Source organism: Tachyglossus aculeatus, unplaced genomic scaffold (assembly GCF_015852505.1).
Source record: "Tachyglossus aculeatus isolate mTacAcu1 unplaced genomic scaffold, mTacAcu1.pri SUPER_30, whole genome shotgun sequence".
Taxonomy (NCBI): domain Eukaryota; kingdom Metazoa; phylum Chordata; class Mammalia; order Monotremata; family Tachyglossidae; genus Tachyglossus; species Tachyglossus aculeatus.
The window spans coordinates 1,758,429-1,780,406 of NW_024044837.1; the positions used below are offsets into that span (position 1 = coordinate 1,758,429).

Here is a 21,978-nt window from a genome sequence, read left to right on the forward strand (position 1 = left end):
TGGGGAGGTTACAAGGTGATCAGGTTGTCCCATGGGGGGGCTCACCATCTTAATCCCCATTTCACAGATGAGGTAACTGAGGCCCAGATTAGTTAAGTGATTTGCTCAAAGTCACACAGCTGACAAGTAGCGGAGCAGGGATTTGAAGCCATGACCACTGACTCCAAAGCCCCTGCTCTTTCCATTGAGCCATGCTGCTTCTCTCTCAGCTTGTAGATGTCAGTGGATAGGCCATCACGTCTCTGTGCTTGGCCGTTTTTCATTACTCTGATTATTGATAATCATTGCAGTATTATTGAGAAGCAGCATGGCCTCGTGGATAGAATACAGGTCTGGGAGTTAGAAGGATCTGGATTCCAATTCTGACTCTGCCACATGTCTGCTGTGTGACCTCGGGACAATCACTAAACTTCTCTGTGCCTCAGTTACCTCATCTGTAACATGGGGGTTGAGACAGGGAGCCCTAAGTGGGACAGGGACTTTGTCCAACCCCATTATCTTGTATCTACCCCGGTGTTTAGTATAATGTCTGGCACATAGTAAGTGCTTAACAAATATAAGTTACTATTGTTGGTATTTGTTAAACGGCAAACTACAGGCTGAAGAAGTTACCTCATCTGCAAAATGAATCTTAAGACCGTGAGCCTCATGTGGGCCATGGACTGTTCCGTGACCAAAACCTGCCGGTCTCAGCTCCGCAACATTGCCAAGATCCGCCCTTCCTCTCCATCCAAACCGCTACCCTGCTCATTCAAGCTCTCATCCTATCCCGTCTGGACTACTGCATCAGCCTTCTCTCTGATCTCCCATCCTCGTGTCTCTCTCCACTTCAATCCATGCTTCATGCTGCTGCCCGGATTATCTTTGTCCAGAAACGCTCTGGGCATATCACTCCCCTCCTCAAAAATCTCCAGTGGCTACCAATCAATCTGCGCATCAGGCAGAAACTCCTCACCCTGGGCTTCAAGGCTGTCCATCACCTCACCCCCTCCTACCTCACCTCCCTTCTCTCCTTCTACAGCCCAGTCCGCACCCTCCGCTCCTCCACCGCTGATCTCCTCACCGTACCTCGCTCTCGCCTGTCCCGCCATCGACCCCCGGCCCACGTCATCCCCCGGGCCTGGAATGTCCTCCCTCTGCCCATCTGCCAAGCTAGCTCTCTTCCTCCCTTCAAGGCCCTGCTGAGAGCTCACCTCCTCCAGGAGGCCTTCCCAGACTGAGCCCCTTCCTTCCTCTCCCCCTCGTCCCCCTCTCCATCCCCCCATCTTACCTCCTTCCCTTCCCCACAGCACCTGTATATATGTATATATGTTTGTACATATTTATTACTCTATTTATTTATTTTATTTGTACATATCTATTCTATTTATTTTATTTTGTTATTATGTTTGGTTTTGTTCTCTGTCTCCCCCTTTTAGACTGTGAGCCCACTGTTGGGTAGGGTTTGTCTCTATATGTTGCCAATTTGTACTTCCCAAGTGCTTAGTACAGTGCTCTGCACATAGTAAGCGCTCAATAAATATGATTGATGATGATGATGATGGTCATCTTGCATATGCCCCAGTGCTTAGTACAGTACCTGGCACATAATAAATGCTCAACAAATACCATAAAAAGGGAGTTTACAATCTAGCAAGGGAGATAAGCATTAAAATAAACTGTAGGTAAGGGGAAGTAACTGAGTTTAAGGATCAGTACATAAATGCTACTAGGGTTGGTAAGGGGAAGGTGAATATCCGAATAGGAGCTGCAGGAGTGACATGGCAGTTATGAGGTGGGATGGGGTTCTAGGCTGAGAAGATAAAAGATTAATCAGGGAAGGCTTTCTAAAGGGATTAGAATCCAGGTTTCATAAATCCCCATCCTGTGCTCTTTTCACTGAGACATGATGGTTGTTTTCCATCTCCACCAAATAGAAGATGCATTCTATTCTGGGTCTGGTTAGGACACGGGCACATTTATGGCCTTTCTGGCACTGGAACTGAGGAAACCTGGGTCAGAGGTTTATGGAAAAATTAGTCTGGATCTTGCAAAAGACCTTTTGATGGAGTTCTCCAACCACTTCCCAATCTGAGCCAAGAAGATACAATTCTTGGGTTAGATAGGTTTGGGAACCGAGGACTCTCCTTCTCAACATATGCCAGCTGTCCTTGCATGCCCCCAGACCCCCTATGGGGTAGAATTGGACTGGAAGTGCTCCATGGTCACATTCCCCTGTCTTGTCTCTCCCAGCAGATTTTCCGGCCCCATGGAGAAGGGAAACCAAACCAGTGTCTCGGGATTCTTCCTCCTGGGACTCTCCGACTGGGCAAAGCAGCATCAGCCCCTTTTCGTGCTGTTCCTCTGGATGTACCTGCTCGGGGTCCTGGGGAGCCTGCTCATCATCCTGGCCATCAGCTCCGACCCGCACCTGCACACCCCCATGTACTTCTTCCTCACCAACCTCTCTCTGGCTGACGTCTGCCTATTATCCACTATTGTCCCCAAGATGTTGGTCGGCATCCAGACCCAGGATAAATCCATATCTTATGCTGGATGCTTAACACAAATCTATTTTTTTGCCTTGTTAGTAGGTCTGGACCATTTTCTCCTCATTGGGATGGCTTACGACCGCTACTTGGCTATATGCCACCCCCTCCGCTACACCACAATCATGAGCCCACGGCGCTGTGCCCTGGTGGTTGCTGGGGCCTGGATTGTCAGTTCTCTCCATGCCCTGATGCACACCCTGTTGGTGGATCGCTTATCTTTCTGTTCCAGTCATGAAATCCTTCAATTCTTCTGTGACTTCTACCAGGTTCTAAGGCTTTCCTGTTCCGACATCTTCATTAACCAAGTTGTGATATTTTTCTCCGCAATAGGGCTGGCCTTAATTCCCCTCACCGGGCTTCTGTTCTCTTACACACGCATTGTCTCCACCATATTGACAGTCCCATCTGCCAAGGGAAGGTATAAAGCTTTCAGCACATGTGGCTCTCACCTGTCAGTGGTCTCCTTATTCTACAGCACCTCTCTTGGGACCTATCTCTGCCCCACATCTAATCAAACATCCCGGCTGGGCTCGATAGCATCTGTGATGTACACTGTCGTCACCCCCATGTTGAACCCCTTTATCTACAGCCTGAGGAACAAGGACATGAAAGGGGCCCTGAAAAAACTTGTCAGTCGGAAACTTATATTCACATAAATTCTGATCCTCACTTCTTGAAATCTTCAAGGCCTTAAGCTGTGATGAATTCACCTGGGGGTTAAATTTCTGCGTCTTTCCCATGCCAGTCAGCCAACATCAACTGATCACATACCATTTGTGTTATCGATCAATTGATGGTATTCACTGAGTGTTTATTTTGTGCAGGGCACTGTAATAAGTTCTTAGGAGGTACGATACAGACCTAGTAGACACATTTCCAACCCACAACAAGCTTACAGTCTAGAAGGGGAGTTAGTTTTATGTTGAGTTAGTTTTCCTATTGACCAGGTGGTCCACTACAAATGAACATCATTGTCATATCATGTTTATTTATTAAATGGCTCTGAGTACAAGATACCGTACTTTAGATTGTAACAATTTGGTGGCCCCCAAGTGATAGCAACCCACCCAGCCTGCATCATAGGATTGGTGTACAGCTGGGTAGCTAGCGATAGGCTGGTCGATTTTTCTGCTGCCTCTTTCTGGGGGCTTTTCAGGTACAATTTGTTCCCTTAACTTGCAATTCTAGATGTTTTTGAAAAAATAAATAGCATGCACAGTTAGAATGTAAATGCCTAATTAGATTGTAAGCTACTTGAGTGCAGGGGTTATTTTTTTTTTTACTGTGGCATCGTTCCGAAGGGCCTATTACCATGCTGGGTCCAGGTTAAAGGGGGAAAATTCAGCCCAGCGAGGGGCCCATTCTTGTCTGGGGAAGTAGAAGGACTGATCGTCAAGGACTGGATCCGCACCTAGAGCCCACATCATCTGGTGGAGGGCTTGGGCTGTGCTGCTCTAGGACCACGTACAGAGGACTGTTCCTGTGTCAGTGATTCCTGAGTCATCACCACCTAGTGAAAAGCCTCTGAACCTGTAGCCCTGATACAGGGATGCCTGCAGGAAAGTTTCTGCTTCAGCAACCACTCACCCAGTGGCACGGAAGGTGTTTGGGATTGTGTTATCTTATTGGGATGTATTGCTTGGGGCACCTGAGTGGGCACCTGAATGTTCTACTAAGATTCAGTAAAATATACTTAGCTCATGTTGTTGAGTGGATGTGCCTACTGTGGACTCCCAGCCTCTATCAGTGCCCTGACATTCTGGTTAGGGGCCAGGACGATGCCTCACTTTAGTAGGCCCCACCCATTCTGCTAAAAGGTTTACTCTGATGCTGATTCTGATGCTCTCCTGTGAATGTGTGATGGCACACCCCACAGATACAACATCTAGGTCTAGTGACAAGCTTGTGCTCCAGGGGATTTCTTCTTTGGACTCCCTGGAGGAAAATCTCCTGAGCCCCTGCCAGGCCTAATGTTAGCCTGAGCACATCACAGATTTGTCCCCAGCCTTTCATTCCACTTTAGAGCGAATGACTCAGCTTGCGTTCCCTGAGCCTTCATGGTAGCCTCTGCCACTATTCAACATCTTAATAAAGAACCTCCAGTCCAGCAATGGAAACATTAGGGGGTTTCAGCCAATCACAATGGCTGAAAAACAGTTGCTTCCCTGAAGGACTTCTAGCCTCTCTTCCAGTAATGTAGCTATTAATGTAGTCTCCTCCCCCTCTCCTTCCTCTTCCTCTTTCTCTTCCTTCTCTTCCTCCCCCTCTTCTTTCAGTTATTTACAAATAAATTTTTAAAGGCATTTATTAAGTACTTACTATGTACCAGTCACTGTACTAAGTGCTGGGGCAGATACAAGCTAATCAGTTTGGGACACAGTCCTTGAATCACATGGGGCATACAGGCTTAATCCCCATATTACAGTGGAGGCAACTTTGGCACAGAGAAGTGAAGTGACTTGCCCAAGTCACACAGCAGATAAGTGGCAGAGCCGGGATTACAACCCAAGTCCTTCTGATTCTCAGGCCTGTGCTGTATACACTAGGCCATGCTGCTTCCCCAGTGGAAAACCACCATCCTTTTGATTATGTCCTTCATATGTCTCTTGGGTCCCTTTCTCCGGAGCTGACCCTCATGGCAGGAACTTGGGGGGACTGAATCTCTGGTATGTGGTTTCCTCCACTGGAGATGCTTGGCGTCACCAAGCCAGCATCACATTGTGTCACATGACTGGCAGATGTCAATCATAGTGGATGCTGTGCCATGTTTTGGGTAGTTCAACTCCTTCTACTAGGGATTGGTAGATTTAATAGGATGCCCAGACAAATTTGTAATCCAACCAAATGGCTCATGCAATTTGCGCATCGACTGTAGACCCGTGGGTGCATATGAACTCTTCCAGAAGTTTGAATAATAATGGGAGGAAGGAGATGGAATGATTTATGGAATCAAGGGGAGGGTTTTTTTTAACATGAGCGCATTTGAAGTCCAGCTCAATCACACCCAAATGGGCAGCAGCCAGGCAAGGGATATGTCCAAGTTCAAGGCCCTGAGGATAGCCCATTGGATAAGAACGTAAGACCAGAAGAAACATCATTACTGGATAATTCCAGTGATCCACTCATTCCAGAAATCTACCTTCAGTAGAGTTACGAGTATGCTTAGAGGAGCTGGGTAATGGATGCCTTCCTTGACATCCCGAGGTTCACATAGTTCATCCTTATCCCATCAAAATCTCATTAGGGGAATGGCTGACCTAAACAAAGATATAATTGTTCCACCATCCCCCTCCCCTGCCTTGTCTCTCCCATCAGATCCTCTGGCCCCATGGAGAGGGGAAACCAAACCAGCGTCTCAGAATTCCTCCTCCTGGGACTTTCCAATGGGAGGAACAGCAGCAGCTCCTCTTTGTGCTGTTTCTCTGGATGTACCTGCTCGGGGTCCTGGGGAGCTTCCTCGTTGCCCTGGCCATTGGCTCCAACCCGCACCTGCACACCCCCATGTACTTCTTCCTCATTAACCTCTCCCTGGCTGATGCTTGTTTCCTGCCTACCACAGTCCCCAAGATGCTGGCCAACATCCAGACCCACAACAAATCCAAAGCTTGAGGAACAAAAACATGAAATGGGCTCTGAAAAAAGTGTTCAACGAGAAAACTCTCTTCTCCTAGGGACTATTATCCTTTCTCCTGATAGCTGGGACCCTGATATTTCAACTTTCTTGGAAAGGAAAGGAAAGGAAAGTACAGGTAGACCCCATGACACACCAGGTTAGGTTCCTTGGAAATGTGATTGTGTCATGAATGAGGTACTTATGGGGTACGTATTCCCCAAGATTTACATATTATAAATTAGGATCTGCTCCAGAACCTCTGAAAAGTAATATGAAATTCCTTTTCAGTTTATATTTAGTAGCGATAAACATCACTAGGCTATTGCTAAATCTTTTTTCAAAAAATTCAAAGGCTAACTTCACAATATTAAGTAATGAGAAGCTTGTAAAGCTTTGTGGAAGTCTGCAGAAGCAGAAGCTTGTTCTGCTTGGGTATTAAACTCTGAAGCTTTTGCTTCATGTGATTGCATTTAGAGCTGCTCATTATTATTATTACTACTGCCAATAATAATGATCAGGTAATTGTTAACACTTAGTGTGTGTCAAATACTGTACTAAATGCTGAAGTAGATATAAGTTAATCAAGTCAGACACAGTCCCTGTCCCACATAGGGCTCACAGTTCAAGTATGGTCATATAAAACCCAAGTCCAACGAGAACTACTGACCACTTTATAGTCAGTGTGCTCCAATGAACATGAGTAATTATAAACTCCAGCTTGGATACTGATAAACTTGATTAACCTTGGGCAAGTCACTTAACTTCACTATGCCTCAGTTCCCTCATCTGTAAAATAAGGATTAAATACCTGTTCCCTCTCTTACTTAGACTGTTAGTCCGACATGGGAGAGGGACTGTGTCTGATCTAATTATCTTGTACCTGCCCCTGTGCTTAGTACACTGCTCTGCACACACTATAAGCACTCAATAAATACTACTGATTGACAGAAAATGGGGAGAGAAGTGGCTTGCTGAATGTGTAGGGGGTGGGAGTTCCAGGAAGAAGGGAGGATGTGAGCAATAACTTGGTGGTAAGAGAGGGGAGAACAAGGCACAGTGAGTAGGTAAGGCTTGAGAGCTGTGAAGTGTGCAAGTTGGGGTACAGTATGTGAAGAATGAGGATAGTGGGGGGAGAGATTATTTAATGTCTTGAAGCCAATGGTTAGGAGTTTCTGTTTACGTGGAAAGGAATACGCAACTGTTGGAGGATTTTGAGGCGTAGGGAGACATGCTTCTATGCAAGTTTTAGAAACAGGATATGAGCGAAGTATGGGCTGGAGAAAGGAGAGATAGGATGCAGTGAGGTCAGTGAGGAGGCAGATACAATAGTCGGGTTGGGATATGACAAGTGCTTGGATCAGCAAGGTGGCAGTTTGGATGGTGAAGAAGCGGCGTATTCTGAAGATGCTGTGAAGAAAGAATGAGCAGGATTTGGTGACTAATCTTATATGTTGGTGGAAAGAGAGAGAGATCTATTGAGGATAATGTCTACGTTGCAGGTGACAGGAACTTTGGGGGAAGAGAGGATTTGGGAAGAAAGATGAGGAGTTCAGTTTGGGACACGTTGAGTTGGTGGTGTCGGCGGAACAACCAAGAAGTGATGTCGTGAAGGAGGAGGTAATATGAGACTGTAAAAATGGAGAGAGATCGGGGCCTATGATGTCGGTTTGTAAATCATCTGTTTAGAGGTTTTACTTGAAGCCGTGGGAGCACATATGTTCTTCCAGGAAGTGTATGTAGATGGAGAATAGAAGGGGACCCAGAACTGAGCCTTGAGGAGCCCCCACAGTGGTAGGAAGAAGAGGAAGAGTTGGTGAAAAAGACTGAGAAGGAGCGGCCAGCGAGGAGGAGAACCAGATGAGGACTGTGTCAGAAAAACCAAGGGTCAGTATTGTTTCCAGGGAAAGGGAAACTCCACGGTGTCAAAGGCAGCCGAGCGGTCTAGGGGGATTACGAGGTAATAGAGGCTGTTCAATTTGAAGATAAACACATTGCTACAGTGAAGAGGAGCAAGGAAGGCAAAAGGTGACTTTAAGCACCCAAAAAGGACCAGGGCCGGCCTTCCTGTGCATAGTCTGTGTATGGTCAGCTGTGTGTCTCAAGCCTTGGCTCTAGGAGTAGCTCATGAAGCACTAGGAGTGGTGGGACCAAGGCTCAACTGTCCATTTGGATGGGAGATTTAATGCCCCGTCTTACCCTGAACCATGATGGATGGTTGTATTTCTAACCCATAGGGCCTATTAACACAGTAGTACTTGCAAAGAAAAGGCACATTTCACAATCGGTCCAGCAAAAACATTATCTCCCAGACAAGCAAAACCAAACATATTAGCATGTAGAAATGACAGAGCTAGCCTTCTTGTTTCAGTCAACCCCCTTCTCCACCCATCAGCCAACCAGCTCTCCCAGTAAGCCTGGCTCTCAGACTAAAGGCTGTCTATAGGAATTCCTAGAGAAGTAGCGTGACTCAGTGGAAAGAGCACGGGCTTGGGATTCAGGGGTCATGGGTTCTAATCCCGGCTCTGCCACTTATCAGCTGTGTGACTTTAGTCAAGTCACTTTACTTCTCTGTGCCTCAGTTACCTCATCTGGAAAAAGGGGATTAATACTGGGAGCCCCGTGGTGGGCAACCTGATTACCTTCTTTCTCCCCCAGCTCTTAGAACTGTGCTTAGCACATAGTAAGCATTTAACAAATACCAAAATTATTATTGTTATTATCATGGGAGAATGCGGACTTAAAAGGTTCTCCCATTGGCCAGCTGATTAGCATGTACTGGGAGATTGAGTAGAGCCCCTATTTCTTGAAGTAAACCAGATTTAGGTCCTATGGAGATTGACATGAGAGAGGCAGAGTTGGGCAAGGCTGGAGGTGGAAAGAGTGGAAGGAGTGCCATAGGTTAAATGCCTCTGGGGGGAGAGTACAAGTGTTGACAGTGTGTACTCGATCGGCAGAATCTGAGTAAATCCAGATTGGCAACAACTTCAATGAGGTGCCCCCAAGCCCAGCCCCCAGTCTCAGCTCTAAAGTGTATGAAATGCTGGCCACGAAGTGACTAGTAATGTTGCCTCTTTTCTGCACTTCCCTTGGTTGTTGCAGCACGGCAAAAAAGATCTCATCCCTCGTCCCTTACTAAGCCAGTCTGGGTGTAGTACTCTGAGATGGCTTATGAAATGGGCGAGGACTCAGAGGTGTCTGCAGCTGTTGAGGTCTCAATGAAGTTCTGTTTTGTGAACTCAGACTGCACCCGTGCCCCCTAGAGCCATCTTGCAGTGGACAGAGGAAGACAGGGCTAAAACATACGGGGTGGCTCAGCGCAAACCATCACCACTGTTGTGAAAATAAAATTCAAGTTCATGTCCTGCTGGCAGCAGGGCAAACCATTTCCCTCTTAACCATCGCTGTCTGAGAAATGCTCACTGAATGACATGGATCCAGAAAGGAGGAGCAACGGTACACTATTGTATTTTCAAAGACACAACGTGCAAGTATGTAAGAGTCTCAGTGTGACCTAATGTGAACCGATGGGCACCTCTACTAGAGTTGATAGTAGTGGGGTTTTGTGTCCTCTGACCTATCATCATCCATCTGTTGATGCAGCCTGGGACTAGAAACTGAGAGTCATGATGGCTGGTCAGGTGGGCTGAGGAGGTTCTGGTCCATGAAGGAGCAGCCGGGCCCTGCCCCCAGGGAGATTTCAATGCCCTCTCCACCATGGTCAGAATTATCTGGGATGTTTCCCTCAGGGCAGCCCAGAGAGGTCAAGTGGGAAACCAGATGCTGAGTGTTTGTTCGCCTCTAACAAGGAGCTCTGGGAGCCATGAGCTGGAGGACCCAAGGGCCCAGGGGCTCCTTCAAGTAGTCCCGCGATGAGCCACTCTCCCATCCGCACTGCCCCTGCAGGTGAGGACATAGTGCTTCCGCCTGGGTCCCTGAAGCCCCATATCCCTCATCCCCCTCCATGCTCAGGCTGCCGTCCAGAGGAGACAAAGGATGACCGAGGGGCCCGACCACTCGGGGACAGAGCCCCGGAGCAGCACCGACCTTCAAGGTTAGAACCACCTATGGGGCACCGACCTCCCAATTAGGTTTCATGGTCCTTGGACAGGGTCCCTTGACATTTCCCTGCCACAGGTTAAGACTGTGTCGCATCAGGAATTTGGCTGACCAGGAGTCAACAACAGAAGGGTACCCAAGAAACGGCCATCTGATTACAATTTTCAGTGCCTTTTGGCACCTGACCTACTGGCAAAAAGTAAGGAAAATTTTGCTACTCCCTTCTGCTCCTCCGTTCAGACCTCTCTACTCAATCAATCAATCAATCAATCAATCGTATTTATTGAGTGCTTACTATGTGCAGAGCACTGTACTAAGCGCTTGGGAAGCACAAATTGGCAACATATAGAGACAGTCCCTACCCAACAGTGGGCTCACAGTCTAAAAGGGGGAGACAGAGAACAAAACCAAACATACTAACAAAATAAAATAAATAGAATAGATATGTACAAATAAAATAAATAAATAAATAAATAGAGTAATAAATATGTACAAACATATATACATATATACAGGTGCTGTGGGGAAGGGAAGGAGGTAAGAAGGGGGGGATGGAGAGGGGGACGAGGGGGAGAGGAAGGAAGGGGCTCAGTCTGGGAAGGCCTCTTGGAGGAGGTGAGCTCTCAGCAGGGCCGTGAAAGGAGGAAGAGAGCTAGCTTGGCGGATGGGCAGAGGGAGGGCATTCCAGGCCCGGGGGATGACGTGGGCCGGGGGTCGATGGCGGGACAGGCGAGAACGAGGTACAGTGAGGAGATTAGCGGCAGAGGAGCGGAGGGTGCGGGCTGGGCTGTAGAAGGAGAGAAGGGAGGTGAGGTAGGAGGGGGCGAGGTGATGGACAGCCTTGAAGCCCAGGGTGAGGAGTTTCTGCCTGATGCGCAGATTGATTGGTAGCCACTGGAGATTTTTGAGGAGGGGAGTAATATGCCCAGAGCATTTCTGGACAAAGATAATTCGGGCAGCAGCATGAAGTATGGATTGAAGTGGAGAGAGACACGAGGATGGGAGATCAGAGAGAAGGCTGATGCAGTAGTCCAGACGGGATAGGATGAGAGCTTGAATGAGCAGGGTAGCGGTTTGGATGGAGAGGAAAGGGCGGACCTTGGCAATGTTGCGGAGCTGAGACTGGCAGGTTTTGGTGACGGCTTGGATGTGAGGGGTGAATGAGAGAGCGGAGTCGAGGATAACACCAAGGTTGTGGGCTTGTGAGACGGGAAGGATGGTAGTGCCGTCAACAGAGATGGGAAAGTCAGGGAGAGGGCAAGGTTTGGGAGGGAAGACAAGGAGTTCAGTCTTCGACATGTTGAGCTTTAGGTGGTGGGCAGACATCCAGATGGAGATGTCCTGAAGGCAGGAGGAGCCAGGCTAGTGCTAGCCCATGTGCTTGTCAGACATTGCCACTGGCAAAGTCAGGACATTTGCAGGGGTAGGGTGGTACTTGCAGGAACTTCACCTTTCCTTAGTCTTGGCCCTCTCTCCCAACATTGAACCGTTTGGGTGTATATCTTCTGTGCTCGAGTGAGTACAAGCAATTTGGATGTCCCAGGCCAGTCAATTTTAAGTGGGCCCTGGGAGCTTCTGCAAGCAAAATGTCTACCCTGGGCCCTGAATTTTGGGCTTACTTGGATCACTAAAAATCTGTCCTGTCTGGGCAGGAGAGAGACAGGATGATCCACTTGAGGCCTTGGCCCTTTCGGCTCTGCTGGCTTCGGTGAAGGGGCAGGCCCCAAATAACTTTGTCCCCTTCAAACTGGCCAACCCAGGTGAGTACCCATTTTACCTAGCTTTAAAATTGACTTTGAGCAGTCGTACGTCTCAACCGATTGGAAATCCAGGGGATCAAAATTGGTGGGGACCAGAAGAGCAGTAAACTCAGGATGCTTGCCACTTCAGTCAATACCTCACACTGCTGCCCGGATTATCTCTTTACAGGAAAGGTTCTAGGCATGTAACTCCCATCCTCAAAAATCTCCAGTGGTTGCCTGTCAACCTAGGAATCAAGCAAAAACTCCTCACCCTTGGCTTCAAAGCTCTCCATCACCTCACCCCCTCCTACCTCACCTCCCTTCTCTCCTTCTACAGCCCAGCCCACACCCTCGGCTCCTCTGCCGCTAACCTCCTCACTGTACCTCGTTCTCTCCTGGCCCACCGAAGACCCCCGGCCCACGTCCTTCCCCTGGCCTGGAATGCCCTCCCTCCACACAACCGCCAAGCTAGCTCTCTTCCTCCCTTCAAAGCTCTACTGAGAGCTCACCTCCTCCAGGGGGTCTTCCCAGACTGAGCCCCCTTTTTCCTCTCCTCCTTCCCTCCCCATTGCTACCCTCCCTTCCTCTGCCCTACCCCCTTCCCCTCCCCTCAGCACTTGTATACATTTGTACATATTTATTACTTTATTTATTTTACTTGTTCATATTTACTACTCTCTTTAATGATGTGCATATAGCTATAATTCTATTTATTCTGACAGTTTTGACACCTGTCTACTTGTTTTGTTTCGTTGTCTGTCTCCCACTTCTAGACTGTGAGCCTGTTGTTGGGTAGGGACCGTCTCTCTATGTTGCTGGCTTGTACTTCCCAAGTGCTTAGTATAGTGCTCTGCACACAGTAAGTGCTCAATAAATGAGATTGAATGAATGAATGAATGAGTGAATGTTTGCACCTGCTCACGCAACTCAACCAGGCCAGAGTCAATTACAAGCATGACCACCTTCCCAACTCGGTGACCACATTACCCGTCCGATCCACCCTGGGATCCCTACCCACTCAGTCTCACTGTCATCATGGAATCAGCCAGGAAGGAGAATGTTATGACATGGGCCTTGATGATCCCGGCAGCTGGATGGAAGAGAAGAGACAGGGGAGGAGAAAATGAATGACTTGGAGGTGGGCTGAGCAATTAGTATAACCAGACCATATCTCTAGACTCTAAGCTTTTTGGGGACAGGGACCATGTCTACCACCTCTGTTATACTGTATTCCCCCAGAAGCTTAATACAGTGCTCTGAACACGATAAATGCTCAATAAATATGACTGATTGATTATAACTATGTGAGGCTCGTTTGGGTGGATGGTGAAAGAAGGAAGGAAGGATGTAAGGAAGGAAAGGAATATATTCTAGAGTCAGAATGTAACCTGCCTTGATGGATAAAGATTTCTTGTCTTGATTCCCCCTTCACATTGCTCTTGGAGATGCTAACCTATGGATAAATTAGGATTAGAAATTGGTGATGCCAGCCTCTCCACCACCATTCCTAAAGGAAAACAAAGGGAGTGTGAGGAAGGGGGAGGGAAGTTATTTCAGTGTCTGTCTCTCCCCATTAGACTCTAAGATCCTGGAGGGCAGGGATCATATCTGTCAATGGCTAAAATAATAAAAATAATAATAATAATAATAATAATAATAATAATAATAATAATAATAACAATAATGGCATTTATTTAGTGCTTACTATGTGCAAAGCACTGTTCTAAGTGCTTGGGAGGTTACAAGGTGATCAGGTTGCCCCATGGAGGGGCTGGCTGTCTTAATCCCCATTTTACAGATGAGGTAACTGAGGCCCAGAGAAGTTAAGTGACTTGCCCAAAGTCACACAGCTGAGAAGTGGCGGAGCAGGGATTTGACCAAATTGTTGACCAAATCAACAAGTCTATTTTGTGTCCACTTTTGTAAATGGGTTCCCAATCACAGTGTTCTGGCAACTCATCTGTAAAATGGAATTAAGACATCAACCTTGTCCAATTTAATCAGTTTGTTTGTACCTCAGAGCTGAGTCGAGTGTTTGGCCCACTGTAAGCACTAAACAGAAAACATGTGCCATATGAAACGAGGGGAATGTGGACTGCCATTTCCAGACAAGGGAAGCCAGCCGGAATGTCCACTGCTCGTTAAGTACAGAGACCCCCCCCCCCCCGCAAATAGGAAAGACAATCCGCACCCAGAACTCTCTTCCTCTCTTCAAAGCTCTCTTCCTCTCCCAGACTGAGCCCCCCTTTTCCCTCCCCTCCTCCTTCTCCTCTCCCCATCGCACCCCCCGTGCCCCCTACCTCCTTCCTCTCACCACAGCTCTTGTATATAGTTCTACATATTTATTACTGTATTTTGTTTGTGCATACTTACTATATTTTATTAATGATGTGTATATGGCTATAGTTCTATTTATTCTAGTAGTATTGCAGCCTGCCTACTTGTTTTGTTTTGTTGTCTGTCTCCCTCTTCTAGACTGTGAGCCCGTTGTTGGGTAGGGACCGTCTCTAGATGTTGCCGATTTGTACTTCCCAAGCGCTTAGTACAGTGCTTTGCACACAGTAAGCGCTTAACAAATGCCATCATTATTATTAGTAAGCGCTCAATAAATACGATTGAATGAATGAATGAATTTGAACCCATGACCACTGACTCCAAAGCCCGTGCTCTTTCCATTGAGCCATGCTGCTTCTCTCTCAGCTTGTAGATGTCAGTGGATAGGCCATCAAGTCTTTGTACTTGGCCAATTTTCATGACTCTGATTACTAATAATAACTGTGGTGTTATTGAGAAGCAGCATGGCCTCGTGGATAGAACACAGGTCTGGGAGTTAGAAGGATCTGGATTCCAATTCTGACTCTGCCACATGTCTGCTGCGTGATCTTGGGCAAATCACTTAACTTCTCTGTGCCTCAGTTACCTCATCTGTAAAATGGGGGTTGAGAGAGGGAGCCCTATGTGGGACAGGGACTTTGTCCAACCCCATTATCTTGTATCTACCCCAGTGTTTAGTACAATGTCTGGTACATAGCAAGTGCTTAACAAATACAAGTTATTATTATTGGTATTTGTTAAATGGAGAACTACAGGCTGAAGAAGTTACCTCATCTGCAAAATGAGTCTTAAGACTGTGAGCCTCATGTGGGCCATGGACTGGTCATCTTGCCTATGCCCCAGTGCTTAGTACAGTACCTGGCACATAATAAGTGCTTAACAAATACCAAAGAAAGGAGTTTACAATCTAGCAGGGGAGACCAGCATTAAAATAAACTGTAGGTAGGGGGAAGTAACTGAGTTTAAGGATCAGTACATAAGTGTTACTAGGGGTTGGTAAGGGGAAGGTGAATATCCAAATAGGAGATGCAGGAGTGAAGTGGCAATTATGAGGTGGGGTGGGATTCTAGGGTGAGAAGATAAAAGATTAATCAGGAAAGGCTTTCTAAAGGGATTAGAATACAGGTTTCATAAATCCCCACCCTGTGCTCTTTCCACTAGGACATGATGGTTATTTTCATCTCCACCAACTAGAGGATGCATTCTATTCTGGGTCTGGTTAGGACACCGGCACATTTATGGCCTTTCTGGCACCGGAACTGTGGAAACCTGGGTCAGAGATTTATGGAAAAATTAGACTGGAGCTTGCAAAAGACCTTTTGATGGAGTTCTCCAACCGCTTCCCAATCTGAACCAAGAAGATACAATTCTTGGGTTAGATAGGTTTGGGAACCAAGGACTTCCCTTCTCATCTTATGCCAGCTGTCCTTGCATGCCCCTAGACCCCCTATGGGGTAGAATTGGACTGGAAGTGCTCCATGGTCACATACCCCTGTCTTGTCTCTCCCAGCAGATCTTCCGGCCCCATGGAGAAGGGAAACCAAACCAGTGTCTCGGGATTCCTCCTCTTGGGACTCTCTGACTGGGCCGAGCAGAGTCAGCCCCTTTTCGTGCTGTTCCTCTGGATGTACCTGCTCGGGGTCCTGGGGAGCCTGCTCATCGTCCTGGCCATCAGCTCCGACCCGCACCTGCACACCCCCATGTACTTCTTCCTCACCAACCTCTCTCTGGTCGACGTCTGCATATTATCCACCATCGTCCCCAAGATGTTGGTCGGCATCCAGACCCAGGATAAATCCATATCTTATATTGGATGCTTAACACAAATCTATTTTTTTGCCTTGTTAATAGGTCTGGACCATTTTCTCCTCATTGGGATGGCTTATGACCGCTACTTGGCTATATGCCACCCCCTCCGCTACACCACAATCATGAGCCCACGGCGCTGTGCCCTGGTGGTTGCTGGGGCCTGGATTGTCAGTTCTCTCCATGCCCTGATGCACACCCTGTTGGTGGGTCGCTTATCTTTCTGTTCCAGTCGTAAAATCTTTCAATTCTTCTGTGACATTTACCAGGTCCTAAGGCTTTCCTGTTCTGACATCTTCATCAACGAAGTGGTGATATTTGTCGCTGCAATAGGGCTGGTCATAATTCCCCTCCCCGGGCTTCTGTTCTCTTACACACGTATTGTCTCCACCATATTGACAGTCCTGTCTGCCAAGGGAAGGTATAAAGCTTTCAGCACGTGTGGCTCTCACCTGTCGGTGGTCTCCTTATTCTACAGCACCTCTCTTGGGACCTATCTCTGCCCCACATCTAATCAAACATCCCAGCTGGGCTCGATAGCATCCATGATGTACACTGTGGTCACCCCCATGTTGAACCCCTTCATCTACAGCCTGAGGAATAAAGACATGAAAGGGGCCCTGAAAAAACTTGTCAGTCGGAAACTTATATTCACGTAAATTCTGATCCTCACTTCTTGAAATCTTCAAGGCCTTAAGCTGTGATTAATTCACCTGGGGCTTAAATTCCTGGGTCTTTCCCATGCCAGTCAGCCAACATCAACTGATCACATACCATTTGTGTTATCGATCAATTGATGGTATTCATTGAGTGTTTATTTTGTGCAGGGCACTGTAATAAGTGCTTAGGAGGTACGATACAGACCTAGTAGACACATTCTCAACCCACAAGGAGCTTACAGCCTAGAAGGGGAGTTAGTTTTATGTTGAGTTAGTTTTCCTATTAACCAGTTGGTCCACTACAAATGAACATCATTGTCATATCGTGTTTACTTATTGAATTGCTCTGAGTACAATATACTGTACTTTAGATTGTAAAAAATTGGTGGTCCCCAAGTGATAGCAACCCACCTGCCTGGCCTGAGTCATAGGACTGGTGTACAGCTGGGTAGTCAGCGATAGGCTGGTCGATTTTTCTGCTGCCTCTTTCTGGGGCTTTTCAGGTACAATTTGTTCCCTTAACTTGCAATTCTAGATGTTTTTGAAACAATAAATAGCATGCAAAATTAGAATCAAAATGCCTAAGATACTTGAGGGCAGGGGTTATTTTTTTTTAACTGTTGCATCGTTCCCAAGGGCCTAGTACCATGCTGGGTTCAGGTTCAAGAGGCAAAATGCAGCCCAGCGAGGGGCCCACTCTTTTCTTGGGAAGCAGAAGGACTGATCCTCAAGGACTGGCTTCCGTACCTAGAGCCCACAGCATCTGGTGGAGAGTTCGGGCTGCGCTGCTCTAGGACCACGTACAGCAGACTGTTCCTGTGTCAGTGATTTCTGAGTCATCACCACCTAGTGAAAAGTCTCTGAACCTGTAGCCCTGATCCAGGGATGCCTGCAGGAAAGTTCCTACTTCAGCAACCACTCAACCAGTGGCACGGAAGTTGTTTGGGATTGTGTTATCTTATTGGGATGTATTGCTTAGGGCACCTGAGTGGGTGCCCTAATGGTTCTACTAAGAGTCAATAAAATATATTTAGCTCATGTTGTGAGTGGATGTGCCCACTGTCATTGCCCAGCTTCTATCAGTGCCCAGGGGTTCTGATTGGGGGCCAGGAGGATCCCTCACTGGAGTGGGCCCAGCCCTTTCTGCCAAAAGGTTTACTCTGATGCTGATTCCGATGCTCTCCCTGTGAATGTGTGATGGCACACCCCACAAATGCAACATCTAGGTCAAATGATAAGCCTGTGCTACAGGGGATTTCCAGTTTGGACTCCATGGAGGAAAATCTCTGAGCCCCTGCCAGGCCTAACGTTAACCTGAGCACATCACAGATTTGTCCCCAGCCTTTCGTTCCACTTTAGAGGGAATGACCCAGCTTGCGTTCCCTGAGCCTTCATGTTAGCCTCTGCCACTATTCAACATCTTAATAAAGAATCTCCAGTCCTGCACCGGAAACAGTCAGAGGTCAAGGGTGTAGCCAATCACAATGGCTGAAAAACAGTTGCCTCCCTGAAGGACTTCTAGCCTCTCAGTAATGTAGCTATTAATGAAGTCTCCTCCTCCTCCTCTTCCTCTTACTCCTTCTCTTCCTCCTCCTCCTCTTTCCCATCCTCCTCCCCCCCAATTATACTCTTTAATCTACATCACTAAAAACAAAGAGGTTATAAAGACAGCAAAATCGCTATCCCTTGAGGTGCATGCTGTTGAAGAGGTCCGTATATAACACCACAGAGATAACTTGGGCTTTACTTTTTCCACTTGCATGAGAAATCATTTCATTTGATGTATCCCCTCTAAATAAAATTCCTGTAAATTACAATGCCATTTGTCATGTCACTCGTAGGTAAGAAATTAGCATATCCAATCGATCAATCAATCCATCTGTGTTTTTTATTGAGTGCTTACTGTGTGCCAAGCACTCCTAAGCACTTGGGATAGTACAATCCAACAGATGTGGGTGACATGTTCCCGGCCCACCAAGTGCTTACAGTCTAGAAGGCGAGACAGATATTAAATAAAAGTATGGATATGCACATAAGTGCTGAGGGTCTGAGCATGGGGGAATACCAAGTGCTGATAAGGTACAGATCCAAGTGCTTAGGTGATGCAGAAGGAAGAAGGAGTAGGGGAAATGAAGGCTTAGTCGGAAAAGACCTTTTGGAGGATTTGTGATTTCAATAAGGTATTGAAGGTAAGTAGAGTGGTGGTCTCTTAGATACGAAGGGGGAGGGAGTTCCAGGCCAGACACAGGGCGTGGGTGAGGTGTTGGCCGTAAGACAGATGAAATTGAGATATAGTGATTGAGTAGGTTTTCACTGGAGGAGCAAAGTGAGAAAGTTGTGTTGGAAACTGATGAGGAAATTAAGTAGGAAATTAGCCATGAGCTGATGGAAAGCATTAAAGTCAATGGTAAGGAATTTCTGTTTGATATAATAATAATAATAATAACAATAATAATAATAATAATAGCATTTGTTAAGCACTTATTATGTGCCAAGCCCAAGCAGCCCCATGTCCTTTGTCCTGCTTCACACTCAGGCTGACACCCAGCAGAGACAAGGGATGGCCGAGCAGCCCGACCCCGTGGGGACAGAGCCCTGGACCGGCCCTGATATTCCAGGTTAGAACCGTCCATGGAGGGACAGACCTCATTTTGTGTATGTTTAGCACAGTGCAAGTTCGGGGAGCCATCCTTGTCATAGGTATCATACAGCATCTCATCTCCATTTTTCTGACTGATGTAGAGACACCAGCACAGGCATCTGGTAGAGATGGGCATTTCATTCAGGTTTTTAGCACTGAATAGCACCTGGACTCAATCTGTTTACCTCAAGGCAGGTTTACCATAGCAAATCCTGACCCAAGTGCATAGACAATGTCTTGTCTTTACAGTACCATACTGAGATGACAAAGTGGACATGCAATTTGGATGCCCAATTGATGTTGGTGCCCAGAATGATCCATGACAGCTAAGGTAAGTTGCCCCCCACAAAACCCTGGGTGCTCTAATCCTCCCATACCTAACAAAGTGGTAATTTTAGACCATCTACTCACTAGTAATTGGAGCAGTACTCAACTGCAGGTTATTTAGGTCCAACAGTCCAGATGCCCTGGGAGGCTCCAAGTGGGTGATCAAGTTTCAAACGTAGTTCACGGGAATCCTTCAAAGAGAATTCGGTTAAGCCTGAGAGATCTCCCATCACTCATCTTACCCAGGACTGGCAAGTGAGTGAGATGAAATTAGTCCATTTGCTCTAGAAATCCCCAAAGCTCCTGACCTTCAGTTTCAAGGTTCACCACCATTTGGATCCTACTTACCTGTCTGCTCTCTTGCTCCCACTCCACCCCATTCATTCATTCATTCATTCATTCAATCGTATTTATTGAGCGCTTACTGTGTGCAGAGCACTGTACTAAGCGCTTAGGAAGTACAAGTTGGCAACATATAGAGACGGTCCCTACCCATCATCGGGCTCACAGTCTAGAAGGGGGAGACAGACAACAAAACAAAACATGTGGACAGGTGACACGTTGTCAGAACAAATAGAATTAAATCTAGATGCACATCATTAACAAAATAAATAGAATAGTAAATACGTACAAGTAAAATAAATAGAGTAATAAATATGTACAAACATATATATAGGTGCTGTGGGGAGGGGAAGGAGGTAGGGTGGGGGATGGGGAGGAGGAGAGGAAAAAGGGGGCTCAGTCTGGGAAAAAGGGGGCTCAGTCGGGCTCATCCCAGCTCAGGCTCTTCACGGCTCCCAAGCAAACCTACTGACCACCTCTTGCTTTTAACTCTCCTTCCCCTACCCCTTGCTCAGGACTATATTTCCCTCCCCCACACCCCACGTTTTGCAAAGTCTATCCCTCTGCTCCTCGAAATTCTTCTCAAAAATTACTTCCTCCAGGAGTCATTCTCTGATTGGTCTTCCCCCTCTTCCTGGTCATGCCATCTTCTACGCAGCCTCAACACTCATGTTGATTTATTTTATTCATTTGTGTCTCTCTCTATATATGTACATGTATGTGTATATGGTGTACTTCATGGTTTCAATTGTACTCTTTCAAGTGCCTAATACTGTGCTTTGCACTCAGTAGGCACTCATTAAATGCCATTAATTGATTGACTGATTATGGGCATCTATACTCTCACTTTTAGCTATATTTAAGTTATGCTTAAGGCTTTGATCGGCCCACAAAATCCATTCAATTACAATCATAATAATTGGGGTATTTGTTAATCGCTTACTATGTATTTACTACACTGTATTTAGCTCTATGGAAACCTATACTATTTGTGGCTTTCTCTGAGACCAGATCCAGTCCTCCACTATATGTTTATCAGCTGACAAGTGGTCACCCGATGAAAGGTGGAGCCATGAGGGTATGATACTGTATCAGTATCACCAGCATTGACTGAGCATCTATTATGGGCAAAGCCTTTGTACTGGGAACTTGGGAGCCATACAAACGAAGGCAGCAATTCAGCCCCAACTCTCAAAGTGCTGGCACTTCAATAGAGGCCCAAGTAGATACAAATTGACAGTTATACCATGGTTAAGAGAAAGAACAGAGATGAATAAGAGATGCAAATGGGTAAATAAATCTACAAGGAAATTAATGTAGAATACCTCCTGGAGGAGATCACTTTATAGGAGGACTGTGAGGGATCTGAGACAGAATCGAACTCTCTATGGAATCTAACGAGAGGAACTGAATAGTGGTCAGAGAGAGGAGAAAAGATGAAAGAGGGGATCCAGGGAGAGAGGGTCAGACAGGAGGAAGATTAGGCAAGAGTAGATAAAGAGGAGAAATAATTAAGGGGGAGCAGGTTCTGCTGATAATGACACCCCAGGGCTGGCCCTTCCTCTTTTGTATGAGGGTCCAGTCCTTCCTAATGGATTACCACCTCCTTCCTCTCAAGACCTTAAGGAAGCAGAAAGCCTAGGATGAGACCCTCATGGGCAGAATTGCCTGGGCCAGATCCAAAACTGTCCTCCAAAAATTACCAATGGCAATCCATTTCTCTCCGCATAGATTAGAAACTCCTGAACATTTCTTTCAAGACTCTCCAATCATTCGATCAATCAAAGGCATTGATTGAGCACTTACTGTGTCCAGAGCACCGTACTAAGTGCTCAGGAGAGTGCAATACAACAGAGTTGGTAGAGTCATTCCCTTCCCACAAGGAGCTTACAATGACAATTGTAATTCTAAATAAATAAATAAATAA

At 46.6% G+C, this 21,978-nt stretch overlaps 2 protein-coding genes across 2 annotated transcripts; both read left to right on the forward strand.

Annotated features, from left to right (window-relative positions):
* Positions 1-2,248: 2,248 nt before the first annotated feature.
* On the forward strand, positions 2,249-3,187 carry LOC119921849 (olfactory receptor 7C2-like). The gene has a single exon (XM_038741857.1). The coding sequence runs from the start codon at positions 2,249-2,251 to the stop codon at positions 3,185-3,187; it is 939 nt and encodes a 312-aa protein (XP_038597785.1).
* Positions 3,188-15,802: 12,615 nt separating this feature from the next.
* On the forward strand, positions 15,803-16,741 carry LOC119921755 (olfactory receptor 7D4-like). Its single transcript, XM_038741809.1, has one exon. The coding sequence runs from the start codon at positions 15,803-15,805 to the stop codon at positions 16,739-16,741; it is 939 nt and encodes a 312-aa protein (XP_038597737.1).
* Positions 16,742-21,978: the final 5,237 nt, after the last annotated feature.